General features: G+C 41.1%; 1 protein-coding gene across 5 annotated transcripts in view; it reads right to left on the bottom strand.

Moving 5' to 3' along the window:
• Nucleotides 1-27,743, bottom strand: part of ralgapa1 (Ral GTPase activating protein catalytic subunit alpha 1) — a 74,354-nt gene that overhangs the window by 13,359 nt on the left and 33,252 nt on the right. For all 5 annotated transcript variants that reach the window (XM_005738719.1, XM_013912306.1, XM_013912304.1 and 2 more), the window contains 14 exons: nt 26,636-26,746; nt 26,341-26,409; nt 26,118-26,255; nt 25,208-25,391; nt 23,063-23,181; nt 22,824-22,943; nt 21,943-22,588; nt 21,748-21,863; nt 20,142-20,266; nt 16,979-17,050; nt 16,719-16,842; nt 15,708-15,863; nt 12,702-12,860; nt 11,532-11,659 (listed from right to left, as the gene is read on the bottom strand). In XM_005738719.1, the coding sequence (XP_005738776.1) occupies nt 11,532-11,659; nt 12,702-12,860; nt 15,708-15,863; nt 16,719-16,842; nt 16,979-17,050; nt 20,142-20,266; nt 21,748-21,863; nt 21,943-22,588; nt 22,824-22,943; nt 23,063-23,181; nt 25,208-25,391; nt 26,118-26,255; nt 26,341-26,409; nt 26,636-26,746 (2,267 nt within the window). The remainder of the gene's footprint in view (nt 1-11,531; nt 11,660-12,701; nt 12,861-15,707; nt 15,864-16,718; nt 16,843-16,978; nt 17,051-20,141; nt 20,267-21,747; nt 21,864-21,942; nt 22,589-22,823; nt 22,944-23,062; nt 23,182-25,207; nt 25,392-26,117; nt 26,256-26,340; nt 26,410-26,635; nt 26,747-27,743) is intronic.

The following is a 27,743-nucleotide window of genomic DNA, read 5'->3' as shown; positions in this document are numbered from 1 at the left end:
GAGGCAGAGGAGAAAAAACAGACGTGATACATTAATTGTCCCCTTGTCACCCCACTATTTCACCCTTTGACATTTGCGCACACACACACACACACGCACACACACACACACACACACACACACACACACACACACCTCCCTGTCACCACAGGGGAGCCTTAAAGCTGCCAGTGCAATTACAAGCTTTATTTAACCAGCACAGAGACACTAAAGTTCACACAGGCACAGCATGGGTGCTGGTGATTGCCACCAAGTCCGTAATAATAATTCCCTTATTAAGGAGATACATCCGCTTCTTATCTGCAGGCGGTTACACACTAAACCCCCCCCCTCCTCACACACATATATCTTTACAATCACCGATATGAATCCTCATAATATGGATATAAAAGCTGACAAAGAAAGTAATTCCTCACCTCCCGCATGCATCACACAGATGTTAAATTCAAAGTAAAGGACTAGTTTTTGTATATCTTTCTGCTTCTAGCGGCCGATATAATCTGTTCATAATAAGCCTTGAAAGGTGAAAAGTAAAAGCCTGGCACGTTATATATAAAACAGAATGAACATTTTAGCTGAAATGACAAAACACAGCTGACAGGAAGTCTCAAAAATAAAAACTGCAGATCCTTAAGTGGCCGCTTGAGGCCCACTACAAAAGCGAGTAAGTCCCCATAGGCTCCTCATTGTTTTTGTGTAACTTAACACTAATTAACAAGTATCTGTATCTGTGAAAGGAACCCGACTAGTCTATGCCTCGGTAAACAAACTTGCTAATATTCACGGAAAGGTATGACTTCACATTCTGGATGTGAAAAAACAAAAAAAAAAAACTACACAGAAACAAAAACACATGTCATGAAAACTAACACAACAAATGCAAAAGAACAGCTCAACAGCTGTGTCCATCTTTCATTTACAGTCTATGCAATAAGGGTGGATTGACTGCCAAATATTTGTCAACCAAAAGAATTACGCTATTTTGGACAAATAATTAAATGCTCCTGCTTATTAAATGTGAATATATGGAGCTTGTCCTTCATCTTATTTGAGGCTTTGGGTTACTGATTGGACCAAATGTGCAATGCCAGAGGTTGTTACTTCCTTAGAAACACAATATGATTACATTCAAACCATTTTTAGATCATTTGAAATCTCAAAAGAAGATGCTTATGTTTCAGACTGATGTCTTTCTGCAATCCAGAATTAAAATGTCAAAAAAATCAACTTGACAGAACAAGGGGACTTAAAGTTACTAAATAATTTGAATAAAAAGTCTGAAAACTTTATTGGTAACACTTAAAACACCTGCTAGGATGTAGCAGGTGCCCTTGAGATACACAAATCCTGCCCCACTTAGCGCTTATTAGCTGGGTAAAAATATTTTTTTTCCTTCTAATCCAATTATCACCAGTAATTAATCTTTCGCCAACACCCCCGTCTGTGCTCACGAACACTTTTTTCTTTCTGCCTCTTTAAGGCTAAATTCAACACGCCTGTTAGAGCTGATGACACACAGTCTGCTGTTCTGCACTTTGTCTCGGTCATCCGTGAGGGAACCCACCCTGAATCTTAAACACCTTATCACATAAAGAAACTTACATTCACACACCCGGCCACAAAGCGCATTCACGCACTTACACACTCGCATACACACAACTGCAGATTAGCTTGTTTACCAGTCAGAGGGGGGCCTGCTCCAGCAAGGTGTGATCAAGCCACTGATGGCTGCGGCTCATGTGTCTGCACAGCTCTCGGTGACAAGCATGTATGCTTGCACACAAACACAGACACTCGCCCGCTCAGTCAGTCACGACATGAATCATGAATGTTGGAAATTAGGCCCAAAAACCCATCACGAGGCAGGAGTAACATTAAAGTAATGCACATCAGCTTTGATAATTGACACCTATGTATTGACTGCTAGTCACGCTGCTCTGTGGGGGCGGAGAGTTTACTAAAGAGCTGAGAAGAAACATCACTGCTTTGTGCTTGTGCAAAACGCTTCAGCTTACGAGCGCAAGAATACAATACAAGAATACAAGAATACAGTCTTCATGCTTCATGGTAATATTCAACTTGCTGCAGTAGCTGCAGCTTCTTAAAATGTTTAATGAGAACTGCAAGTTAATAAAAAAAAAAAAGACTTGTACCCAGGTATTATTGTTTAATCACTACATTTAAAGAGTTCAATTATGTTGTTCATGGGAAAGTAAAATGCACTCGAATATGGTGCTATGATTCTCTGATGTGCTGTAGTGAATTTACCGTGTGGCCATTCACTACAGGATGGTTCAAGTGGACCGTGAAGGTCTGAAGGTCTACTAGAAGATGTGAATGACTACGGACAATCCCTACTGTGACCATCATCAAAATCTACACCGCGACAATGCTCGGATGACCTCAAGATGACCTCACAAGGAGCAGTACCCTCCATGGAGAAGAAGACTAGAGATGAAGAAGGTGCCTAAGAAGCACAGCAAGCTGCCTAAACCTGAGGCCTTAAAAACCGCCAAACACTCACAGCCTTGGCCAGCAGCTTAAAGAGGTATACTAGAAAGTTGGAAGGCAGGACAATAAACCAGCTGTACTCTACTAAGCCATCTATGGTGTACTCCCAGTAGCAGGGGAACACTATGAGAACAACCCCACCAAAGCTGGAGACAGAGCAATACTGGAATAGCATATGGGAGAAGGACGCAACCCATAACGGCAATGCTTAGTGGTTAGTGGATCTACAAGCAGACCACAGAAAGAAACTCAGCAGATACACAGGACGTTGTAGTTTTATGTGATCTGTCTTACTTACAACTGACTGTGAAATTTACTCCCTCCTAGAAATTCTACAAACTGACTTGTTGTAACACTGGCATCTTAATTCAGTACCACAAAATTCAGTGAGCTCTTTTAGAACAAATCATATCTCCACCAATGTTTGTAAAGGCAGCTTGCATTTTTAGGTTCTTAATTTCATGCACCTGTGGGACTGAAAAAAAAATCCAACTTCAAAGCATAAGCGGTTCATCCCAAAACAATTATTCATTTGGTGTAGCTTAAAGTGTGAGCAGCCTTAAAGGAGGAGGAACTAAAACAGCTCCTAATCAAGCAAACCTAGTTTAGTCAAGGTCTAGAATAAAAATATAAAACGTGTTGAAATATGCTCTTAAGTTTAAAGGCTTTACTGTAAATGTGTGAATGTGTGTGTGAATGGGTGGATGACTGGATATGTAAAGCGCTTTGGGGTCCTTAGGGACTAGTAAAGCGCTATATAAATACAGGCCATTTACCATTTAAATTTAAACGTCATCTAAATAAGTCAAATTTGCTAAAAGCCACCTAAACTGCTGATGTAAAGATCATTTTATCCCTCCACCCATAGGGAGAAATACCACATAGATTTCTATATTTAGGAGTCTCTAAATGTTTTTTCTCTCATGCATAATATCATAGTCTATGAGGTACAACCACAACCAGCAAAAGTATGTGCCTGAGATGCAAAAGATTTCTGGTTCGAGACTAGAAGGAAACACACATCCATCCTCAGGGGGCCAGAACAGCCTGAGTCCAGATAAACGGGAGGGTTGCATCAGGAAGGATGCAAAAAATCAAATATGTGTATCCATCCACCGTGGCGACCTCTTGGGAAATAAGGAAGCAGTCAAAAGTACAAAATTAAGCTTTCAAAATAATCAGTGAAATTCAACTGAAAAACACCTGGGAATAACTTCTCTTTAACTCAAACACGGCCACATGTTAACTGAAACATCTGTCCACTTTCAAGTGTTTGGAAATCATAGCGCTAATATGTGACTGTGAAGCAGGCAGTCATCCTAGAAGCAACACACACATACACACAGACTTCCCCAAGGAGATGGGAAAGAGATTAGCCGTGACCCCTCCTCCTCACCCCTTTTCTTTTCATTTCCTCTAACTACCCGACGGGAAACAATTAACCACCATCACCTCCCCCTCTGCAAGCATACACACAGACTTATATTCATTTCCTTACCCCTAACCCGCACTAATACACAGACCCTTAGCCTAATCCTGATTGTGTATGTGCCACTCAATGTGTGGCACTGATTTCTGTCAATCTGCCAGCAGAAGCTCCTCATGCACCGCAGAGTTTTATGCTCATTTACATCCAGATTTTAAATCATGGAGCAGCTTTACTCATGGAAGACTTTTTCACCAAGTGTTTTAAATGTACGTTTGTGATGGATTTATCAGTGAGAGCATGACGCAGGCATTGGTGCAGCTTTCTTTTAGATCAAAAGAAATGCTTCTCCAGTGTCTGACGGGTGCAGCGGAGCCTGCGGGAGGTTAAGGATAACATGACCCCATTTCAGCATCAGCAATAGGAAAATGTCTTCAATTTGTAAGGCTCTGCCCTCACCTTTCTACCGTGGTGAGAAACACACACATCCTTGTCACACACAGCAGATTGTAGCCTTACTGGGACAATAGGCTCTATTGTGGGAGTTGGCAAAGAGAAGCCAGGCAGGCCGCTAGGCGTTTGGCTGCCCTCGGTGTGTGTGTGTCTGTGTGTGTGTGGATATGGGGGATAATAGCGCTACATGCCCAGAGCTGCCACCATTTCAGTGGGAACAGAGTGTGAAAGCGAGAGAAAGGCAACGACGCTCACACACACACACACACACACACACACACACACACACACACACACACACTCACAAACAGAGCATCGCTATCATACTGAGCCATATGCTGACCCCAGCCTCAGTGCAGCTATCTCTGCCAATCAACTACTAGAGGGGACGTCCCACACAACCAACACACACACACATACACACACACACACACACACACCCTTTAATCCTGAAAGTAACGTTTATACACATGCACTTCATGTTTACATTTTGTGTAAGTGTAAATGGTTAGGTGATATATTTGAAAATTCATGCACACACAAACATTTGCTGGCAGCCTGTGTGTGTGTGTGTCCGTGTGTGTATAGCAGCTTAGTGTCTCTCCAACATTGTTCCCCAAAAACCACAATCACACAGGAGCAGATGGAGGATGGCCACAGCCTACTCTTTCTCACACACACACACACACACACGCACACACCGCAGCGCAACACGGTGTTATCAGATGGTAGAGCAGCTGTAGTAGTTGCAGCTAGGTGACCAGTGGGCCAGCATGATGACTCTGCTTAGACCGACTCACGGTCACAAAACTCAACTTTAGCTTGAAAAACAGATTTTACTCAATAAGGTAAAGATTCAAGTCACCTCTTATAAAAAGCATCAGATTTAGAGATCAAGTTTCCACTTTCACACTCAGCTGATTTTGTGTTTGGTACAACAAACAAAATTTTACCTTCCTACTATGGTTTGTTTTGAAATTTTGTGCTTTTAAAAAATAATTCATGTCAGTTTTTAACATTTTGAGGACTCGTAACTATAAACACAGGAGACTGCTACATGAAAGCTTCAGGGCTGAAACACTTTTTAAGATCTTTTAATAATGAGAATCAAATGAATTTTACACCCACTCAAAGTGCCACGATCTAAAGGTTTACTTCAACTTTTTGTCATGAAATCAACATTACTTTAGTCAAGGACAACCAGGCACATAAAAAAAGCAGGTTTTATGCTGCAGGCTGACATATGACTTTCCCACCTCTAATGGTGCATGCTTTCTTCATTCACAAGGGTAATATCAAAAGCAAAGCATTCTTGCAAACATGCACTGTAACCCATGTTTTCAAGTCTTAAAAGTAATGGTAAAAAACATTAAAGTTAATTACGAACAGCTTCGCAACTTTCCCCAGTAATAAATCCAAGGGAATTGTGATAGAGATGATCTACAGTAGGGCTATGCAAATCACATCTGGATCCCGACACGCTGGTGTCGCTTAAAGAGCGATGATACCCAGCAGTCTGCTCCTCACTTTTATCTGGTCTAATCTATAAGTTCAGGAGGACTGATTCCAATCTGATGGGCTATTCTTTACGTGACTAAAGATTGGCTGCGTGTGTGCTAACACGAGTCATCAGCGGGAAGAGAAGGGAAGTTTCTAATACCAGCTTTGTGTTATTGTTCATCGTGACACGTGCGAGTGTAGTAAGGCCTATATGAAGAGTGTGTGCATGCATGTGTTGGGGAGTTTTGGACTGCTTCTGCTGCTGCAGTGAGCTGATATGTGAGATAGAGCTGTGCTTACACACAGCTGCCCCAGCAGCCTGGCACCCTGTGTGTGAGTGTGCTGTGTGGTTTTGGATGGCTCTGGTCACGGTGAATGAAAGATCAGAGAGAGAGAAAAGGCAGATGGACTTCCCTGAGGGCCAAGAGACAGAGAGAGGGGGAGAGAGGGAAGAAGGCAGACAGAGAGAGAGCGGGAGAGAGAGAGAACGGGAAAGAAAGACGAGAAAAATGCCAGTTAACACTGACATACTTTGTCTTGCCAACCTTCTCTCAGTTTGCTTCTGTGTCAGCCCCTCAGCGAGGTCCTATCAGTCAATGTTACAATGCAGCACTCAGCTGAAGCTTTATGCAGAACTGAAGGAGATTCATACACAAGGACATCTAAGCCTCATGTATTCCGTGTTGCCGCATTCACAGGTATGTCAGGAAGATATGAATCATTCATCTCTCTTCAAATCTCAACTACTCTACAGTCAGAAAACCAGTGTACACATGCGAGGGTTGGCCCCAAGCTCACACCAATGGGAGGGTTGGGTTAGGAAGGTCTTCTGACGTAAAATCTTTGCTAAAACAAAAACATGCAGATCAAGAATGAGATTACCATACGATGACCGCTAGCAGTACTTACTAGTGCTAACTGACATTAGCCTTTCTGCTAAGCTGGACAAACTGTTTGATGCCCAACCACATTCAGTACAAAAGGTCAGAAAAGGGAAGCCAATGAAACTGGTCTTAAACCTTTAATAAACCTGTAATCCTTTCAACAGCCACCAGGGGGAGATACCTGTGGTTGCAAAGAGACTCCTGCTCCTGTAGAAGAATATGAGGACAAAAAGGCCTCGGGCCCTGATCTCTAAACACTTTCCTGATGAGTTTTTGAGCTCAGACACTCATTTCTGGTCATAATGAACAGAATATTAAGTCCATTTCATAGGTTTTGGTCCCTCATATATGGGGCAAAAATTTGCCAACAAATGCATAATCTTCGATGTAACATATCACAAGCATTTTAGTTTCTTTTAATTTTTTTGACATTAGGAGTCTCAAATGATTTCTATAACACTGAATGACAGGAATACAAAGCATGGGCTACTAATATTATTTTTTAAATGTAGTTCAAGTTGATCAGTGGTCATGAGAATTTGCATAATCATGATGAAGGAGTGGGCTGGTTTCAGTCATTAGGCAAATGTACTGTTTATAAGATTGGGGAAACCTGCAGTCAGCTGAGACTGAAGAAGTCACTTGGATGAGTGACGAAACATTTCTCCCACTGAAAAAGCTACGTCCAGATGAACAGAATCAACGTTTGGAGATGTAGTTCAAGTTCCACAAACCACATGTTAGAATAAATGTTCCAAACAGTTAAATTCACTCTGAGCAGGAAACCACTTGCAAATATTCAACAACAGCTGAAAATCAGGGGGGAAAAAGGAACCATGGTTGAAACACAGAAAAAGACATGATCCGTGTATTTGTGTGAAGCTTCCTTTTCTGTAATAGCTGAACAAAACAAAGCAATGAAACCAACCGCAGCTGGAAAACGGTTTGATCACTGCAGCCGCCACAGAGAGATGAAGATGCTCATCGTAGCACAAGCTGTTGTGTCGTTTTAAACACAACTTATCACAAAGACCTGGGTCAGTGCAACAAAACAACTACTGTACCCATGAAAAAGTGTTTCGCTCTGATTTACATTTGATCTCACGTGGCAAAATGTAACATTTAAATGTTTTAAGGTTAGAAATGTGCTGTATTACGCCATTTCTAACCTATTATAGAGGCTTTTTTTAAGACCCAAGATGTCGTTGCTTGGCCAGGTATGTTGTAATTGTTGTAAAGCCCCCCTTAAGAACAAATAAACAAGACATTAAATGGATGAATAACAGTAAAAATTAAAAATATGCATGAATTAATTTATAATATAAATTATATATTCATACTTTTTAAAAATGCACTGCATTTATTTACCTTTGTATTAATTTACCTATATATATCGAGACTCCTGCTTTATTTAAGAAATTATTATTATTTTTAAGTCTATGCCCTTATTTCTGCATTAGCTTCTGAACATAATGCATTCTTTTCTATATCTATCACTGCATTTCATAACGACAGGGCCTTCAATTGCCCTAATGATGAGAACTGAGGCACGTAGTAATTAAGCTAAGTAACAATTTATTTACACATTTTTTACTTTATTTATTTTTTATTATTGCAGTCCTTCATACTTGAGGGGACCTAGCTGGAAGAAAAATGCCAACAGGGAAATATTATTGAGAAAAGTTTGTCTTAAAGGGTTGCTATTACATCATGAAGCGACTTTCCCTCACTTTAGGACAATGAGAATGAACAGACAAGAAAAAGATCTGGGGGAGAAAATCTGAATGAAGAACGAAAAGTAATAAATGTGAAAAAGATGAAAAACAGACAGTACGACAGAGATAGAAAAAAAAGGATTTGCTAAGATAAAGGAATTAGAGTGACAAGAGAGACAATGCAGGGACAGAATTAGGGAGGAAGATAGAGGAAAAGATGATGAGGGCCACAGATACGAGATAGAAGCAGGAGGAGGTGGAAAAGGCCACAAGAAGACGTACAGGGATGTGAGTGTAAAGATAGATGGTCCCAGAGTTTGAGGGAGGGAGGGAGGGAGGAAAGGAGTGACAGAAGTGGGGGACACAAAGGGAGGGAGAGGTGGAGAGACAGATAAGAGGAGCAGAGTGGTGTGTGTAGCACAGAGATGGGGAGTCAATAATGACTGATTACTGTAATTCAGCCTGTCAGAGACATCGGCCTGCTGCTACCACCAATCGATACGCGCCAGGACACTTTCAGACACACACAAACACCCCAAAACAAGCATGCGTGACACAAGTGTGTCACCAAGTGCACATGCTCACAAACAAACGTGTGCAGTGGGTAAACGGACGTGCACACACAGTCTCGCACGGAAACGCAGGACATGTGGACGCTAGCAGAGGTGTCTACATGTCTGCACACTCGCTCAAGATTGCTGGAGTAACACAAAAAACACAAACTGAGACATGAAGGTGGGGAAGAAGCAGTGGGCGCACAAAAACGCACATACACCTACACAAAGCTGTCGGGAGGGGGGGTGTTTGCTCACGAGCTACAGCCCCACACTGAGCCTAACAGCCTGTGTATCACTAGCAGAGCGAAATGGCTTCCTCGGCCTGTCCTTTCCCTCGTCTATCCACATGGTCCACCATCTTTCATCACCTGCACTATGTACAGGGCAGGTGACAAAGTAAAGGTGGGGGGGAAGTGACGCCACATGCCACCAGAACAGCTCCAAGCAGTTTTGACCCTGAATCACAGAGGCTCTGGAACTGTACTGCATGGATGAACACCAATCTTTCAAAGGATTTTCTCCCTCAGAATAATGTCTAACACCTCAGGGCCAAATCCCCCACATGTGTGCACCTTCCAGGTGAACTGGATGACTTGGACAAAGTCTGAAAACTGAAGCTGCCTGATACCAAAAGGCTCTACTCTTGGGAAACATAGGAAACACAAGTTAGGCTGCAGTCTGAGAGCAAAGTGGCTCTACACCGATACCAAGGTATCTTTGGGGTCTTTGAGATATAATGGGGATATTCGGGGATTGCATGTGAAGAGAAGGATTTCAAATTTAATACTGAATTAAACACTTCATGTTGGTCATCTCACTGCAGCATTCTGGTAGAAATAAAATAATAATTATAATAATAATAATAAGGAATTACAATCGTTCAGCCTAGAAGTTAAAAGCACCTGTTTTTCAGCATGAAGGTGATCACTCAGAAAAACTTTGTATTGACGATTCTCTTTCAAAGGGACAAGTGGAACCAAAGCATGTCTGCACAAAGTCCCTCACGACAAAACGGAGCCACCGGATCCTCTCACTGTAGGGAATAGGGATTATGTTTTTCCTTTAATTGGTCATCAGGCAGTTTTGAACACAAAGAAAAGAGAGAACACAAAGATATGCACACAGACATGGGGGACAATTACTGTTTTGGTTTTTGTGTTTGTTTGTTTTTTAGTTTCAGTCTTTCTTTAAAAAAATATTGGTTGAAAAATGTTAATTAATCTGCATGTTTTTATATTGATTCACTTGGATTTCTGTACCTCTTGTGTCCATGTAAGTGTAATCAAGAGTGTGTATGAATGTGGATACTTATCTGGCTGTGTGTCTCTGAGACCAGAGAGCAAAGCCTCTCATTTAGGAACAGCATTAGAGAGGAGAGTCATCGATAATTATCGACCACGGCTTCTTCCAAACCATCGCTTCGGATCAGGCAGACAGACTGCATGCACACCTGTCTGTCTGCCTTTCTCTCCTTGCACACACGGATTCACAGACACACACATATACACACCCTCCGAATGTGCATCCCAATCTTCTCTGCCTGGCCACGCACGGGTAAACACGCACACTTGATATATAGCACTTCAGAGGCAACTAAATGCAGCTCTATCAAACGAGCTCTCATATTCTGAAAGCTGCACAGCACTGGACATTGATTTGCTATTCTTAATCCTCCAACCCAACATTCTCTCTCACACTCACACGTGCAACGATTTCAAAAGCTCACACAGCAAAACGACATTCTCACAACTTCAATGTAAGTTTTTAAAACATCTCGTCATTTGAGAGCATGTGGAATTGTGGATGACAGGGCAAGTCATAAAAAATTAAATAAATAAATAAATAAATATCAAGGTGATGCAAAACTGCTAAAAATAGTTTTAGACTGCATTTAGTGGATTTAAGAGTTTAATGTAACACTAAAAAAGCTACAACCACAGTACAAAAGAAAAAGAGATTGAAGGCCTTTTCTGCACGAGGCTGCAAAGGACGATATGCTGTCAGCTGTCAGCAAGCCTACCTGTTTCAGTGAAGGTTAGACACAGTGATATTTAAAGTGTTTTGCAAACTCTCTCAGGCCAATAATAATAAAATACTCCCCTGAATTCTTCTGAGCAATCATTTGGAAAAAAGAAAGAAAGAAATTAGATATGTATTTGGTGTGACTCTCGTTCACCTTGATACTTAAAACTTTGCAAAGTGCAGGAATAGCTGAAGTCTTCAGACCTAAACAGAGAGCTGGTAATAGCATAAATCCACGTGCTGCAGACCTTTGAGTTTTGAATGAAGTTTTTTTCCCTGAAGTTTGTGGCAAAAGAGTCTTGTGAGGTTAAATATCTCTTAAAATGCAAACATAATACACAACAATATAAATAATATGCTAATATAACACAAGAAAAGAGAAAAACCAGAGAGAAAACTCATTTTCAGCATCCTACCTTTGCCTTTTTATCCTAAATTTTCATATGAGGGTTTTAAAGGATACAAGTTCTGGTAGAGAGGGATGAGGGATTTAAGGGCCCGGCTCGCGTTGATAGCTGTCGCTCTCACCATGGTGGGCAAAATCTTCATGTCCACAATGGCTCCATCAAACAGCGGACCAAAGAAAGGAACCTACAGAGAACAAAACTGGCATTAAATCCACGTTTATTCCTTTATATAGTTCAAATTAGATTTTTTTTAAAAGAAAACCCTGAAAAGTCTAGATTTTTATGAAACAGTGGGAGTTACTCAGTTCTACTGAATCGACCCTGACAAGTAATGATTGACGCCACAGATTTTTGTAATGATACAATATTTGATTCAGGCTTTGACTTTCCCATATAATTCAATGCTTTGCTTGTGGAATCCACCAAAGAAACTAATGCCGGACTTTTATTGAGTTTATTTGTGGACCAGGTCTCCAAGCCATGCGCTCTGTGGCCGAATACATGTGCTTTCAGGACAACAACAAAGGGAATATCTTATCTAACTTGTTTTTGGATTCATGATAATTCAATATTTTTCCCTGCAGAATGAATGAAAGAGAATACGATTATGTTATTAGTGCTGTGGTATCTATGTCACAGAGAAAAAAAAAGCAGCATTTTATTGTGTTAGGGCTTGTTTGAAATAGAGTTATGCCATCAGTGCTGTGGTATTAATGTCTGTGTGCTTTAGACTGATACATTAACCAGATCAGAAAGACTTGGGGCAAGACTCTCTCTAGGATTGTTAGTCAATCTGGATGCATATCTGTGGGGTCTGGTAGGAAACATAAAATCATGGACCAAATATTGTTCTCATTTTTTTTCTCCAACCAAACTTTCCCCAAATCCACACAAGTCTAAGTATAAAAAAAATACAAAAATGGCTAACTAAGTAAGACTTTTAATAAGTGAACATTTCACTTATTTAACATTTCATTGTTGCTTTGCCACAAATACAGCTAAAAAAGGCTGCATTTAGAAAAGTGTTTCGATTTTTCCTTTAATTTGGCACTGCTGCCACTGATAATGGGAAAGATTACATTGATTGGCCAACAATTCCCACAAAAGGTGACACAGATAGCCATCAGTGATAAGCTCAGGGGGCAGTTAAATTACCATGCCAGGTTTTAATAATGAGCTTTAAAGGTCTGTGTGTAAGGAACAACTGCCTAGTCCTGCGTGTTTACCTCTGGTTTTTTGAGTATGTGGATGGAATACATGTGGTTCTTCATGGGGTAGATGATGATTAGCACATCTCCGAACTCAGTGGGGATGATCCCGCGGCGGTAGTCCCTGGAATGTTCTGACCAGACGATGTGGACTTCGTCGTTGCCAAGATGTCTGAGCTGGAGAGGCAAAAAAGAAAGAAAAGAAATTAATAGAATCAAAATGGAAGAAAAATATACATTATTACTCAAACACCAACATTGACCGAGAGGGATCTGCAAATGGAGCTGGATAGGCTGTATCCATCATAACCCCAAGGCTTTGAAGTCTGTGTGTATATGTGGTTTAGGTGGCCCTGGCTGTGATGGAGTGCGTGTGTGAAGATGGAGAGTGGACAACAAGACAAAGTGAAGCCCCGGAAAGATGGAGTAGGGGCTCGAAGACAGATGGGATTGTGTGTGATCCTCTGACTGTGTGTGAGATTCACACCCACGCCGACTACAGTCGGGGCTGGTGACAGCTCAGTCATTAACCTTGATGTCTGCCAAAACACACACCCCCACCTGCCACCTCCCAGAGGTGGCAGGTGGGGGTTGTCCTCCAGAAGGTGTGTACAGAGGTCTCTGTACACACCTTCTGATAGCTGCCAGTCTTGTCCTCGGCCATGAGACAAACACGCTGAAGACAGATCCTTTTAAATGTTTAACTGCAGTTACTTTTATGACTAATTAAATAGTGCACCGGGATGCAAAGTTTAATGATGTAATTTGGTTTGTAGACATCACATACTGTATTTTACAGATGGTGGGATTTATGTTACACTACCCGTTACATACATTAGTGCCTATAACTTATCAGCTAGTCCAGTTCAAAGACTGGAACTAGTGAAGGTGAGGCCTTACAGTCAACTGTCAGCTTACTGCTGCCCATCAGAGAGATGAGTTACTACGGAGCCCCGCAGGGGACATGGGAGAAAAAAAAATTAAGACGGACTTTTGCGAGATCTCGCAAAACAAGCTCAGGATCTCGCAAAACTTTTGCGAGATCTCGCAAAAGTTTTAGCCGCATTCTTCCCGTTAGCTCGAAGCTAACCGGAGGTCGAGACCCACTACAGCCGGGAGGAACATCGCTTTCCCGGCAAATCGTGCCTCGACCTCCCGGTCGGCTTCGAGCCGGCGTCCGAAGAATGCGGCTAAAAGTTTTGCGAGATCTCGCAAAATTTTTGCGAGATCTCGCAAAAGTCCGTCTTAATTTTTTTTTCTCCCATGTCCCCTGCGGGGCTCCGTAGTTACAACAGTACAGTTGTTTCGATGGGGATATTAGTTATTAACTGGGTTATTTTAGTCTTTGTGAACTGACTCACTTGTTTAGCCAGCATCAAGTGGCCACTGGAGGAATTGCAGGTTTTTGCACTTTTGCATTGACCCTGGAGTTCATCGCTTGGTCCTCAGCTCGTATACAAGCTTGGGGTCAACTAAATTTTTTTTTAAAAATGTAAGCATTATTTAACACATTTGGACGTGATTTCGCCAACATCTAGCACTGACTTGAATTTACCTGAATACAGTGAGTTATAGGCTTAATTAACCTGACAGAACTTGATGGGAAAAGCATAAAGTTGATATATCTGTGAAGTTTTGCCTTGAATAAATCTAAACCCCCTCCTGTGTCTGCAGGATACTCACAGTCATCAGTAATACTGGGAACCGATGCTCTTTCCATTACTGCACTTTAAGAAAGAGTTATGAGCCTCAAGTCGTATTTTTTGGGTGTCAGAACAATTAGGTGGCACAGTTTAAGGCAGTCTGGAGTCTTGGTGTCTGATATGCCTCTCTGAGCTGTACTTTTATTTTAAAAATGTTTCAGTGACGAAGCTCAGAGTGATGTCATCTCTGATGCCACGATCACCTGGTGTAATGCAGCTTTAATCATTTAATCGTGTTTTGCACAGATGAGACAGACCACGACGTAGACCTGGAAAAATGTCCTGCGATGGACAACACTGTTTGTATTTTCAGTGGGTGGCAATGATAAATCTCAGTTTAACCTGTTTGTGGACACGTTTGTCAAACTGTGTCTGTAAGCCTGTGTACACTCGCTTTGTCCAGCATTAACACAAATGTATGGCTGTGCGGTTATTTGGGCAGATGGATGTGAATGAAACCTGCCGTGGATGTGTGTTTGTGTCACGTTAAACGGGTTCACAGTGGCGTGTGTGCGTGTCCGTATGTGACTATGCGTGTTTGATGGGGCCATCAGCTGATCAGGGAGACTGATGGTGTCGGACCAGGCGGTGATAATCCAATCAGGAGCCTGAAGCGACGTGATAGGCCGAGAAGCAGGAAGTATGATCTGATTATGGGGACATTATGGCCATGTGCAGAGCGCCCAGTGCCTGGGGGATGACAGGTGTGTACACAGACACACACACACACACAACCGCACACACGCACAATAAACCTGGCTGCCTAGAGGCTGATACAACCCCACACGCCACACTGCACAAATACAGGCGTGATTGCTCCGAGGAATTATTGAATGCATTGGTGTGGGGTAGAAGCACTGACATCAGAGTGGTGTGAGTGTGTACCTATGCTCATCAAAGAGGTGTGGGTGGACGAAAAGAAGGACTAAGGAGTTCTTGTCCCCTCACTACATAAAAGAAGTGAAATTAGAACAATAAGCATGCTCATTATTACTAATTACTCTTTTCCACAGCACATAAAACACAGTCAGATGTAGTCTGGGAGATGTTTCCATCCATCTATCAAGCAATTTTGACAATTTTTGAAATGTCACAGTGGTTTTTTGTGTTGCCCAAAACAGCAAATAAAGTGCTGCTAATGACATATATTTCATACTTAATTGCGACTGGTTATAAATTTACTACTGCTACCGTGGGGAGCACTATTAACACTCTATAAGAAACAAAAAAACAAAAAACACCGAAGAGGAACTAGCACCCTTCACAGAGAGCCTGTATACATCCATCTGCATGTCTAGATAAACTGTGTCGAGTGCGTTACCTTCTTGGTGAGGTTAAGGTCCTGGTCGTGGGGCATGCGAGTGGAGACGTGGTAGATGACCTCAGTAGTGGAAGTGGCGTAGTAAGGAGTGGTCTGGCCTGTGCTGCGATTTCTCTGAAGGCCTCCCATGAAACCACAGTGAGTGGGCAGGTCCACCTAAATGGCCCAAGCACACAAACAATATCAAGCGAGGTCCATTTAGCAAAATATAACCTCTGCGTTCAGTTAGCTTATTTCATATTATGTAAGGCTATAAATGCTGTGGATTGTGTTCACGCTATATTCTTGTCGCTAAACATCTAATCAAAGTGCTAACATATTATAAAGAAAACAAGTTTTTCTCAGTAGCAGTAAATGATCCTAAATAACCAGCTAATTTCCCAAATTTCAAACTTCCTTTCTCCAGATTTTAATTCTTGAACTCTGCTGGAATAGCACTGCATGGATTCTAGTTCAAAATATAAGTATTTATCTTTTACTTCGGCTTAATGAGACGCATCAGTTCCACCTCTGTCTGAAACGAGCCACTTTAGCTCCTTCCCCTTTAAGCCAGTGGTTCACGCCCTTCTAAGCCCCCACAATTTTTTATCAACAATCACCAGTGAAAAACAATCCAAGCTCTGAGGCATAGCATATGAGTATCTGCAAACTGTTTTAACTTATTTTGGCTAATTAAAATGTGAATTTTCCTCCTGGCATCCTCCTGATTGGCTGCCATTCACAAACAGAAGGTTTGAACAAGGTGGGCCACAGCTGTGTGCCAAAGCTGATCATATTAAACCTTAGAGTACATGTATTCACTAAAGATGACTTAAGCAGAATTCACAGTATTTGGTTTCATAGGCTGAAATATTACTGTTATTGCATTAATTATGTGTTTTGCTTCATCACACACTGCTAAAAAGAATAAAACATACAGGTGACTGTTTAGGTTTTCATTACTTTGAAATGGTCCTGATAATGCTAAATCCATAATAATGATAAGTAATATATGTATAAATGTGTTCTCACCTCCCACCCCAGTCCAGAAACAAAGTCCTCATATGCCTGGCTGCCAGCTGTGTTAGTCAGTATGGAGTGTTTGTCCTCTTGGCCTTCAGCCACGTAAAATACTGCAATTTTATGGGTTTCACGGCTGGAAGAGAATGAAGAAAAAACAAAACAAAACAGATGAGAACCTATTAAAGCTGCAACACCAAACCGGTTCAAAGTATGATCCGACAAAAAGCCGAATGAACAGAAAAGATGGATTTTTTTTCCAGGCTCCTCACCACTGCCGTGAATCCAGGTTCTTCAGCTCTCTCAGTAATTTCTCATTCTTCCTCAGCAAGTGAAAACTACTCCTGTAAGACAGAAGTGCACAAGTCAGGAACCATTAATCATCATTAAGATTGAACTGCCTGATCACTGCCCGGCTGTCACTCCTGTCTCTACTAATTAGCTGGTTTTTGTCACCCTCACACAATGGCAAAATAAGAAGTGCTGTTTAAAGTCCACAAGAATTTAAAGCATGTCAATGTTGTTTTTTCCCCTCATTTTGGACCATACTATCATACTATTGAAGGGGATTTAAAAATAATAATAATCAAACAATCAAGGTGAGACTGAAATGGAGACTTTTAGCTTTAATTCAAGGAGTTTAACAATATTACCTGTTGCACTGCATGATCTATTTAGGAATTATAGGTATCTTTAAACATAGTCCCTGATCACTTCTTGCCTCTGAATGGACCTTTTAGCCTTTAACTATGCAGTAAATGTCCTGCACTAGCCTCACATCTGTCACTTTTGACTTCCCCATGCAGTACCACAGTTCTTCTATTGACACCCTATAACATGCTTCTTCTAGATCCACAAACTCAGCGCTTGAGGAAAAAAACCTCATTTTAATACAAGACTATAGAGAGGAGGAGTGGAGACTGAGGAAGACGCACACTGACAGATCACCCATAAATGACCACAACCCAGATTTTAAAGAAGGATTTTAACATTCAGTCCCTTGTGGCTAATCTGTTTGGGTCCTCTAAATCATTTTAACGTGGGCTGGGGGTTACCAGCTGTTGTTGACAGCTGTGGTTGTCCAGTAATTGCTACTACTAAACACAATCACATAGCATGTTGGTTTTCCTGTAGGTCTGTCTAAAATGGCTTCAGGGGGTATTTGCAGTCCAATTTTTACTATGTTTTGTTCTCAATATAAAACAAAATGTGTGTAAGAGGCAGGGGAGGTGCTGGGTTTCTGAAGCTGCTGCCTCAACTCTGGCCTTACAAATACAGATTACTGGGTTTTAATATAAATGAGCAAATGCAGCCACACATCACAGGGCCTGCAGTTTATGTCGACGCCACTTTCAGGGTCCAAACGTAAAAGAAAAGGGACATTATTATTAATGAAAACAAAAGCCTTTCATGCAGACTAACTTGTCCTGAGGCCGTTCAAAGTGTCCCAGCGACCAGCCCCCAACCTCTGCACCGCTGATATAAAACCTAGACTCGAGCGGTGAAGCTTGGAGTGGACTGATAATGACGCGTCACTCTTTTCACTCTTAGAGAAAGGGGAAAAACGGGATAGAAAGAGCAGGAGATAAAGAGAGAGAGAGAGAACGAGAGGGGGACAGCAATTTGGTCTTTATTAAACTGATACTTGGTAATGGCCTCATTCTCTGCTCTCAAAGACTCCATTTACACCCTGGATTATAGGGAAAAGCATAAAAGGGGACACACACATGCACGCACGTAGGTGACTGTCAGTATCTTAGTATCTGTAATGCCCCATATGAATACCTGGAGAGACAATAACACATGATTAGACAATCTCTTCTTTTCTTTCATCCTTGTCCGTCTATTCTCCCTTTTCTCCAACATCCAAATTTCTCATTTTTACCTTCCAAATCCACTCACCTTTTCTGGCACCATGTCATTTTTTTTTAAATTCACTGTCTACATTTACATGTGCCTCATTTCATCCTGTTTTCTGATTTGCCACTTCACGCTCGATCATTCTCTCCTCTTCTTTTATTCTAACTCCAAATGGGTTGAATTTGATCAATAGAGCACTATACTCATTATCACACACTCTTTATACACACACACTCACACACAAGCACAGTGTGTTAAGAAGTCTATTGTGCAGGCTGAATGCAGAAAGTGTAATTCCCTGGATAAAGTATAAAGAGCGATGAGGGTCCATTAGATGGCTGGGCACTTTTAAAGTGATACCCCGACATTGTGTATTTTAGCCCAGAGTCACTGAGAAGATGAAATGCTGTGCATTATGAATGGCAAAATGTGAAGTGTAATGAAAAAAGAAAAAAAAAGAGCACTCTGTTGAATTTGAATCTTTTTTTGTTTCATTTGCATTAAGCAAGAATATGCTTTGCTCAAAGAGACACTCCAGATCGAAAACAGCCTCTTAGTTAGTATAGCTTGTACAAAAATGATGTTTTATGGCTTTTAAATGACAGAATAAACCATCGTGTCTTAATGGAAAAAATAATATATTCATAAAATTAAACTAGAGAGTAAAAAAAATATCCATGTTAAAAACTAAAACTCATTTGGAGTAACATTATCTAAGGGCTATAGATATATTTTCATGAGATACGGGATGCAACAAGGTTGTTTACATCAATATAGTGTGATTGTGTGTTATATTTTTTAGTAAAGCCTTTGTGACGGTACCATATAATAACTATGTTGCACTCACACATCTAGCAACAGTTGGTAAAGTCCGCTGCGTTGTAGAAACGATAAAAGAAATCACCTCTTTTCAAAGTCACCACCATACACTGACAAATATTTTTACTGTAGTAGAGTTTTAATGCGACTACTGTGTGCTGTGACTGTTGTGTTTCAACCAGGATTAAAACACAAAGCTAAAAACTGCAGTTTCCCTACTGGCCATTTAATCCACATTAACTCTGATGTTAAAATGACAGTTTTAAAAGTCTTTAACAAGGCAGGCTGAAAATAAGCTAATGAGAAGTTCCTGAAGCCTGCATTCTTTTTAATAGTCTCCAGGGGGCGATAGCTGTGGCTGCAAAAATACTTCTGGTCCTAAAGAAGTCATTGGGAAATTATCTCCTGGCTCTGACCTCTGTAAATACTTTCCAAATAAGTTTATGCTGGGTCATAATGTTTAAAACATTAGGTCCGTTTTAAATTTGGGCCATTTTATATTTTAGAAATGAGGATTATCCAGGTTTTCTTTTGTATTTGAATTTTAACTGAACATTTAGATATTACCCTGTGGACCACAACTCATCTTAAAAACAGAGGTACATTACACAGCCTTAATAATTCCTTTTAAAGTGATCATTAACATAAAGTTTAGAAGTGGCACAAATACTGTTGATAAAAAGCGAACATAAATATCATTAACCCAAAATTCCAGTTTAATTTCGGATTGTCACAGCGTGCAGTGCTCGATCTTACCTCTTCTCCCAGGAGTTGAGCCCCAGTATGTTGATCAGTAGTCTGCAGTAATAGAAGGCCGACTGTGGCGTCTGAGTCTCTGGTTCAGTCTGATGCACGGCTCTCATGTTCAGCTCCTCACCTCTCTGAAACATTCGATCGCTTCATTTTAATGCACAAAAACCAAAAAATTTAATAAAACATGGAAACTACAACAATGAGCGCCAGCCACCACTGAGGCTTATGACAACAAACATAATGGTGGTGCTTTTAATCACGCTACACTAAACCAAGTGTTTTTCTCAGATTATTTTCAAATCAGAATGATGTAAAATCAATTTTAATACACTTACTGGCCACTTTGTTAGGTACACCTGTTCAGCTGCTTGTTAATACAAATCCCTAATCAACAATCCCATGGCAGCAACTCGGTGCATTCAGGCATAAACATGGTCATATGACCTGCTGAAGCTCAAACTGAGCATCATAATTCAGAGCAAAGGTGATTTAAGTGGTTGTTGGTGTCAGATGGTCTGGATATTTCAGAAAGTGCTGATCTGCTGGGATTTTCTCAGACACCCATACCTAGAAGACCACACTGAGAGACACTCCTGTCAGCTAGGAACAGGAAAATGATACCACAATACCACAAAGCTGTATAACAAAAGATTAGAGAAACATTTTCTGGTTTGATGAGTCTCAATTTCTGCTGTGACATAACAATGGTAGATCCGGGATTTGGTGTAAACGTGAAGGCTATTCTGTTTTTTTATCACTGGTCAGGCTGCTGGTGTAATGGTGTGTGGCATAAGATTTCTTTGGGCCCATAAATACCAACTGAACATCATTTAAATGCCACAGCCGATCTGAGTATTACTGACAGGCTGACATGCCCATCTCTATATGACTACAGTGTACCCATCTCCAGAAGGATAACATATCATGTCAGAAACCTCATATCACCTCAAATAAGTTTTTTTTTTTTGAACATGACAAAGAGTCAGTGTACTCAAATAGCCTTCACAGTCATCAGCTCTCAAACCAAAAGAGAAGCATTGGGATGCAATGGAACAGGAGACTCACATCACAGGATGTGCAGCTGACACACCTGGGTGATGCCATCATGTTAACATGGAAAAAAATCTTTGAAGAATGATTCCAGCACCTTGTTGAATCTATGCCATGAAGAATTAGGGCTGCTCTAAATGCAAAATTGGGGAGCCCTCTGTGGCATTAGCAAGGTGTAACTAGCAAATTTACCAGTGAGTGTAGATGAACTTTTTTCCTTCAGAAATGCTGGATTCACTGATAAAATAAACAACAGTTTTGGTATTGAGTTAGCTTCTCTGTGTTTAGGAGGCATGTTCCTTTGATTCTGTGCAGTAGGGACAACAAAGCTTTTTCTACAATAGACACATTGACTTATTTTAACAGAAAAATCATGACATGTATTAGCAATGGCTGAAAAAAACAAAACAAACAATAACTCTTAAAACAAGTCTGACGATAGAACTGTAATAAATCCCCACATAGGGAAACACATGCTGTACTGCATGTGTGAAGGTCCAATAACTAAAGGCTCAGGAGTTTAATGATTGCTATTGATGTGAACATAGGCAGCACGCACATGAAGGACGAAGTCTCTCTCAGCAGCACTTTGTTTCAGGATGGCATTGATCACATCGTTCTCCTGCTTCTCTGAAACACACACTGGAGGTGGTGCTGGGATGTTGAGCGGCATACCTGTGGGAACCAATCAGGAATCAGAGTTGCTACTTAGGAATGTGCTGAACAGCTGTAGAGTTCAGATTAAAGAAAATACCAGCTCTCTGCAGACACTCAGGACTCGAGTATCCCAGATACTGCAGCATTTCATCCAGTGCATCATCTCCTTCTCTCAGTGAGTCCCACGCTGGCACCGCCTCCCGACACACGCGTTTAGCCAATGGCGGAGCCAGATGCTGCTCTAAACTCGACTTTGCTGGATCTGCCTCACTATCCATTCGATGTTCATCTTTCTCCTCCTCCTCCTCTTCTTCTTCTTCCCTTTCAAATCCACCTCCACCTTCTCTCCGATCTTCTTTCTCCCCCTCACTTGCTTTCCTCTCCTCTGCTTCCTCCTCTCCCTCTCCCTGATACTCCTGCCTGTCACCATCCGTTCTCACTCCCTCCTCTGCCCCCCTCTCCTCTTGCCCGTCCTCTTCGCCATCTTCTCTTTTCGCTCCCATCTTTTTCGGCGGACCTCCTGGTGGGGTGCGTAAATGAAGATTTGTAGTGTGAGGTGACTGCGTGTGTGTTAAAAGTGTGTGCGCTGGACTGTTAGGAGAACATGGCGGAGGCCCATAGAGGACGGCGGAGTCCCACGAATGTTTTCCAGCTACATCTCGGATGATGACGCGAACACAAGCGGGAGCAGAGGACAAACCAGCCGTCATTCCGCCTCCTGGCACACCGGACTCTGATCGGATCTGGAAAATAGCGGCAGAAGAAGCAAAAAATAAAATAAAATAGTAAAGAAATCACAAAATAAATATTTTATATTATTTAAAGATTGTTTCCCCACTAATGTGTTAATAATATAATAAATGCAGTAGTCATCATTTGTATTCCAGGTGTAAAAGTAATTATTCAAGTAATAAATTCATGTACGTTTAACCCTGACAAATACACTTAGAAGCAAGTGGAACATTTATGAAGATTTACCTGAAGCACAGACAGCAGCGTGGATCCATTCAGAACCAGGAACTGCAGGTTTGGTGAATGGAAAAGTTCTGGCCCAAGATCTGCACTCTCACAGAACGGGTTGTCCTGGTTTTCACACACCTGCAAAACATGACGTTATATTTACTACAGCAGCAAAATAACAACAGCTTTCAACATTTCGCAGAGTCACCTCCCTTTAACATAACTTAGTTAACCCACCAAACTCAAAGTAACAGTACCTGACTGGACAGAGTAGCGGGGCCTCCGGACATGGGATAATGTCCCAGATGGTTTACCAGGTGGGTAATAACTGTTCTGGCTGCAATGGAGACGAGGCCATGCTGAATACGGCTACGAACTGCAGAGAGAATACAGATGATAAAAGATATAGTAAGGAGGTAGCAGATCGTCATTTCATCACCTATAATGAAAAATAAAAATAAGGGATTGGACTCTCAGGATTTAGAAAGTAAACTGTAAGACAAAGGTGTTATTGCTCTGGAGAAAATTTAAAGGGAAGCTGCAGCAGGTGGGGTGGGGGGTGGGGGTGGGGGGGTTAAGCAATAGCAATGCCGAATTATATTTATGGTTTTTGGAAATCATAAAGAAACTGCTTGGTATCATCGCAGAAACAACACACTGAGTATTAGTAATTAGAAATTCTATTAAATGTAAGTCGATGCATATACCATTATTACAAATATAATTCATTGCTGTTACACTTTAATACATTTAGAGATGAACCATTAAAACAACAATACATTGAATAGTTTTATTACTTAAAATGAGAAACAAGTAAGGCTGTTTACTGTGAGAACACTGATCCAATGTTCTTTAGAGAATATAATATAAAATATATATACAAAAATTTAGCTCATTTTAAAATAAGAAAATAAAATAAAATATTAAAGCAAGAACAAAGTCCATCCCAGATGATGTACAAAAAGCTTAAAGCTATATTTCTGTTATAAGGGTTAATTATGGATCGGTGCTGATATAAATATAAAAATATATATTTAGCTTTTGGTTGTCAAAAGATAAATTTTATTGATGTTTAGAAGAGTTCATGCTTGTTTCTGTTCCTCATACAAGACTGAAGACTAGAGGGGCACAGAGGCTTTCAGGCTGTGGCAGCAGGGCTCTGGATCAGTTTGCCACTCCAGCTCTGTTAAGCTGACTCTGTAGAGTCTTTAAAACAAAACATTTTTTCAGGCCTTCTGCTGAAATTGTTTTGTTATTTATGTTTATTTTAATTCTATTTTCATATCAATTGTGTTTTAAGCATTTTTGGGGCTTGTCTGTGAAAAGCACTATATAAATAAACTTTAATCACTTTGCAGAGAGTGTTGCCTTTGGCTGACCCTCTTCAGTCTCTATTCATTACACACACAGCAGGCTTTATATCTACTGTTTACTCTCTGATTAATGTGCGCTGATTGAATAAAAATAAACTAATTTTCTCTCATTATCTTTTAGCAGAGGTTTAGCAAAGTAATTCTTCTGCATTGCAGCCTTCTGTAGGGCTGATTGGGCTGGAGTGTTACTGCAGAGAGGCGAGTAGCATCCACCGATAAAATAAACAACAAAAGTGTTAAACCTGCAGTTTCACAGTGACAGAAAAAGTGTGAAGGGTACTCTGACTTGTTCTTTAGTTTACAAGTTAACTTAAGGAATCACTGTAGAAACTAGGAGAAAGTACAAGCACACTTTCAGCTCGTACATAGTTTGCACCATGCTGAGAAGAAGCCAATGCCATCACACATTGTGCTGCCAGCCGATCCTGGTTAATCAACATCATTACACACACACTGTGAAACACACACGCGCGCACGCTTTACGGCAACTCCTTATTGACAGGCTGTGCACAGAGTACAGATATGTATTGACCAGATTTTCAATGACTCCCTGAACCTCGTAGGGTGCTCTAAAAGAGGCAGACAAGGCAAAGGGAAGCAAAAATAAATGATAAATGAAGCCAGCAGAATGTAATAGAAGTGAGAGGAACATTAGCAGAAAATAGTCTTAGGATATTAAAAGAATAAAAAACGGAATTGTGTAAGTGAAGATTAGTGGTTAGACGAGAGAAGACAGGAGAAGAGAAGCATGGCCTTTCGGGCTACTCCAGTCATTAAACTAGACAGAGTCCTAGTGAACCACAGCAGGAGATGATATATACTCCGACACAGATGCAGACAGGTGTGTACACATGTAAAGACTAAACCAAAAGTTTTGCAGAGACCTTGGTGTCATAGTGGAAAGATTTTCTATATGCATCTGGACCAACGCACCACATTGCATGGATTATTAAAGCGACAAGAGGAAAAAACAGAAACGTAATAGGTGTTAACCGCGGATCAGTGCATTTCCACTGCTTGATGCATTACCTTCGGTGACTGGCTGCAGTTTGCTGGATCGCTCAGAGTCCGGACTGTGTAGCGGTTCTGGTTCTCGGAGGTTCTCTAAAGGCAAGAACGGGTCGTAGTCTGGACTCAACAGGTCCGACAGTTGCAGTGGGAAATACTTGGGATTGCTGAAAGACTGTGCCCCATACACACAGCCATGTAATACCTGGACACATTTTTAAAAGAAAAAAGCGGATGAGTGGATTCATTTGTGTATCGTTTACAGCTCCAGTTGAGCCAAACTGGCCTAATACTGACATATATGCAGTGGCGGTCCTAGCCTATTTGTAAATTTTAAATTGTTATTGATCCCTTTACCCCCAGTCCTAAAGTGTATATTTATTTTCTTACTCTTCTTATATATATTGTTTGTTTACTTGCACTGCTGTAACTGGAGCCTCGTCGTTTCGTCTCTCTATGTACTGGACTGTATGTAGCGGAGATGACAATAAAGTTTACTTCGACTTCAGCAGCGAGAAGGTGCACCGAGCAAATTATAAGTCTGTATCATGATGTCTGGTGTTTTCGTGTTTGTTGGTTTGTTTTTATTTTGTTTACTTTGCGAGTTGGTTATTAGATGCTGCTCCAGCCAGTCAGAAAATCCCCCGCCCTCTCCTCTCTGCGCCGCAAGCAGCAGGCGCACTTCGCAAACGAAGGGTGTCCTTACTCCCAGCAAATGGGCGATAGAAAACCGATCGGTGCCTGTACCATTCCCAATATGCGCTGGCTGACGTTGGAGCAGCATGAGTACGAGCATTTGTTGTTGTTTTTTTTTTTTGCAGAGGCCCGTGATGCCGCCCCCCACCACGATGCCGCCCCGGGCAACTGCCCGTGTCGCCCGTATCTAAAACCGCTACTGCATATGACAATGAATATAAACACAAGCATATACCTTATAAATACAGCTGAGGAGCGTTTTGGTAGGCTGGTCCCTCTCTGGGGGGCTTCGTGTTTGCACAGGCTGAAGAAGAGTCTTTGGAGGCAGTGCCATCACCCAATCCAACAGACACAACAGGAGGGAAACTACCAGCTGCAACACACAAGTACAATTTTTAAAAACTAACAATCCAGCGAGTTTTTAAAAAAGTGTTGTTAAGTGAATGTGAGCAGCTTACCCTTTTATCCAGTTCATGAGGTGAAGACTCAGTAGTAGGCAGCAAGTATGTGATGGTGGCAATCAAAATCTGAAAGAAGAGAGTAAGATTAAAATGAGCATAAATCCCTCAGCCACAGTTTTTAAAACCTCTATAAAAAATTTGTTAATGTCTACCAGCACTGTGAGGCCTTGGCTTTACACAGCATGACTTCAGTCATTACGATGTTATAGCAAAGCAATAGCGGTCTTAACCAATATTCAGAAATATTAAAATATTAATGTTGCTCAAATGTTCTCTGTATTTTATGTCTCACCTCTACGATCTTCTTTGGAGTGTCGGGTGGGAATTTCTGCAGATGATCAACGTAACTGATCAGAAGGTGCAGGATGTCTGACGCCACCAGCGCTACACTCTTATTGGGGTACTGAGGGACAGAGGAGAAAAAACATTGATGTTAATTCACCGGTCTGGGTTAAATTCATACACACATTCATTTTTAGCAAAATCCATCTGTATCAGTTATCAAACATCTGTCACTGGCACGTCTTGTATTTCACAAAGCCATAATGAGGTTGCTTGTTAATACCAAATCCTATTTCAGGCCAAATTATTTTGAACCTTCTCTCTAGGAAGTGAACATGTCCAGGAAAGAGGATGAATGGTTCCACAGGACCGTTAGAAGGTTTAAACAAGTAGCTTGCGCATTTTTTCTAAGCTATTAATAACTTTGGCTTAAATTAGTCAACAAAAATATAAAATATAAAAAAATGATATGAAGTCAGTAAATTATTAGTCTAAATATCATATAATAAATCATCTATTTTTATTATCTCTAAAGCTTCTCTTTGAGTTGCCTGCCAGTCTAAAAACACACGTTCTCCTTCACATATTGGCACTGTTCAAATTAATACTGGCAGGTATCGTATCTTATCTGTCACAACTAACACATCAGTTATCCGTGCTGAAATCCCACAGATAGTGTTTGCTATACTTCTTTAAGGTTAACAAGGTGTTTACAGCATAATAAGTACAAAGAAAGAGAATTTATAGATTAGTCGGGCTGTAATGAGGATCACGGACGACAAGGCAAAAAATGCTTACAGATGAAAGGCAAAGAGAACAGCAGGAAGAGCATGGAAATATGACAATCCCTCAAGCTTTGTGTGTGTGTGTGTCACAAAGCCAATGGCTGGAGCTACTGGCTGCTGGTATGAAGGCAAGAGATTCAAAAGTGGACAAGATGTGTGTATACATGCAATAGTGTGTGTGTGCGAGAGACACAGCTTGCAGCATTCCCTCTGGATTAGTCTCCTATCTGAAGAAGGACCAAACATATTGACAGTCCAGGGTTTGCTCCCAGGAGTGAGTGAATGCGAGTGTGTGTGTGTGTGTGTGTGTGTGTGTGTGTGTGTGTGTGTGTG

The sequence above is a fragment of the Pundamilia nyererei genome, unplaced genomic scaffold, assembly GCF_000239375.1.
Source record: "Pundamilia nyererei isolate P.nyererei 1_Seehausen unplaced genomic scaffold, PunNye1.0 scaffold00086, whole genome shotgun sequence".
Classification (NCBI taxonomy): Eukaryota; Metazoa; Chordata; class Actinopteri; order Cichliformes; family Cichlidae; genus Pundamilia; species Pundamilia nyererei.
This window is presented reverse-complemented; position numbering and strand designations above follow the sequence as displayed.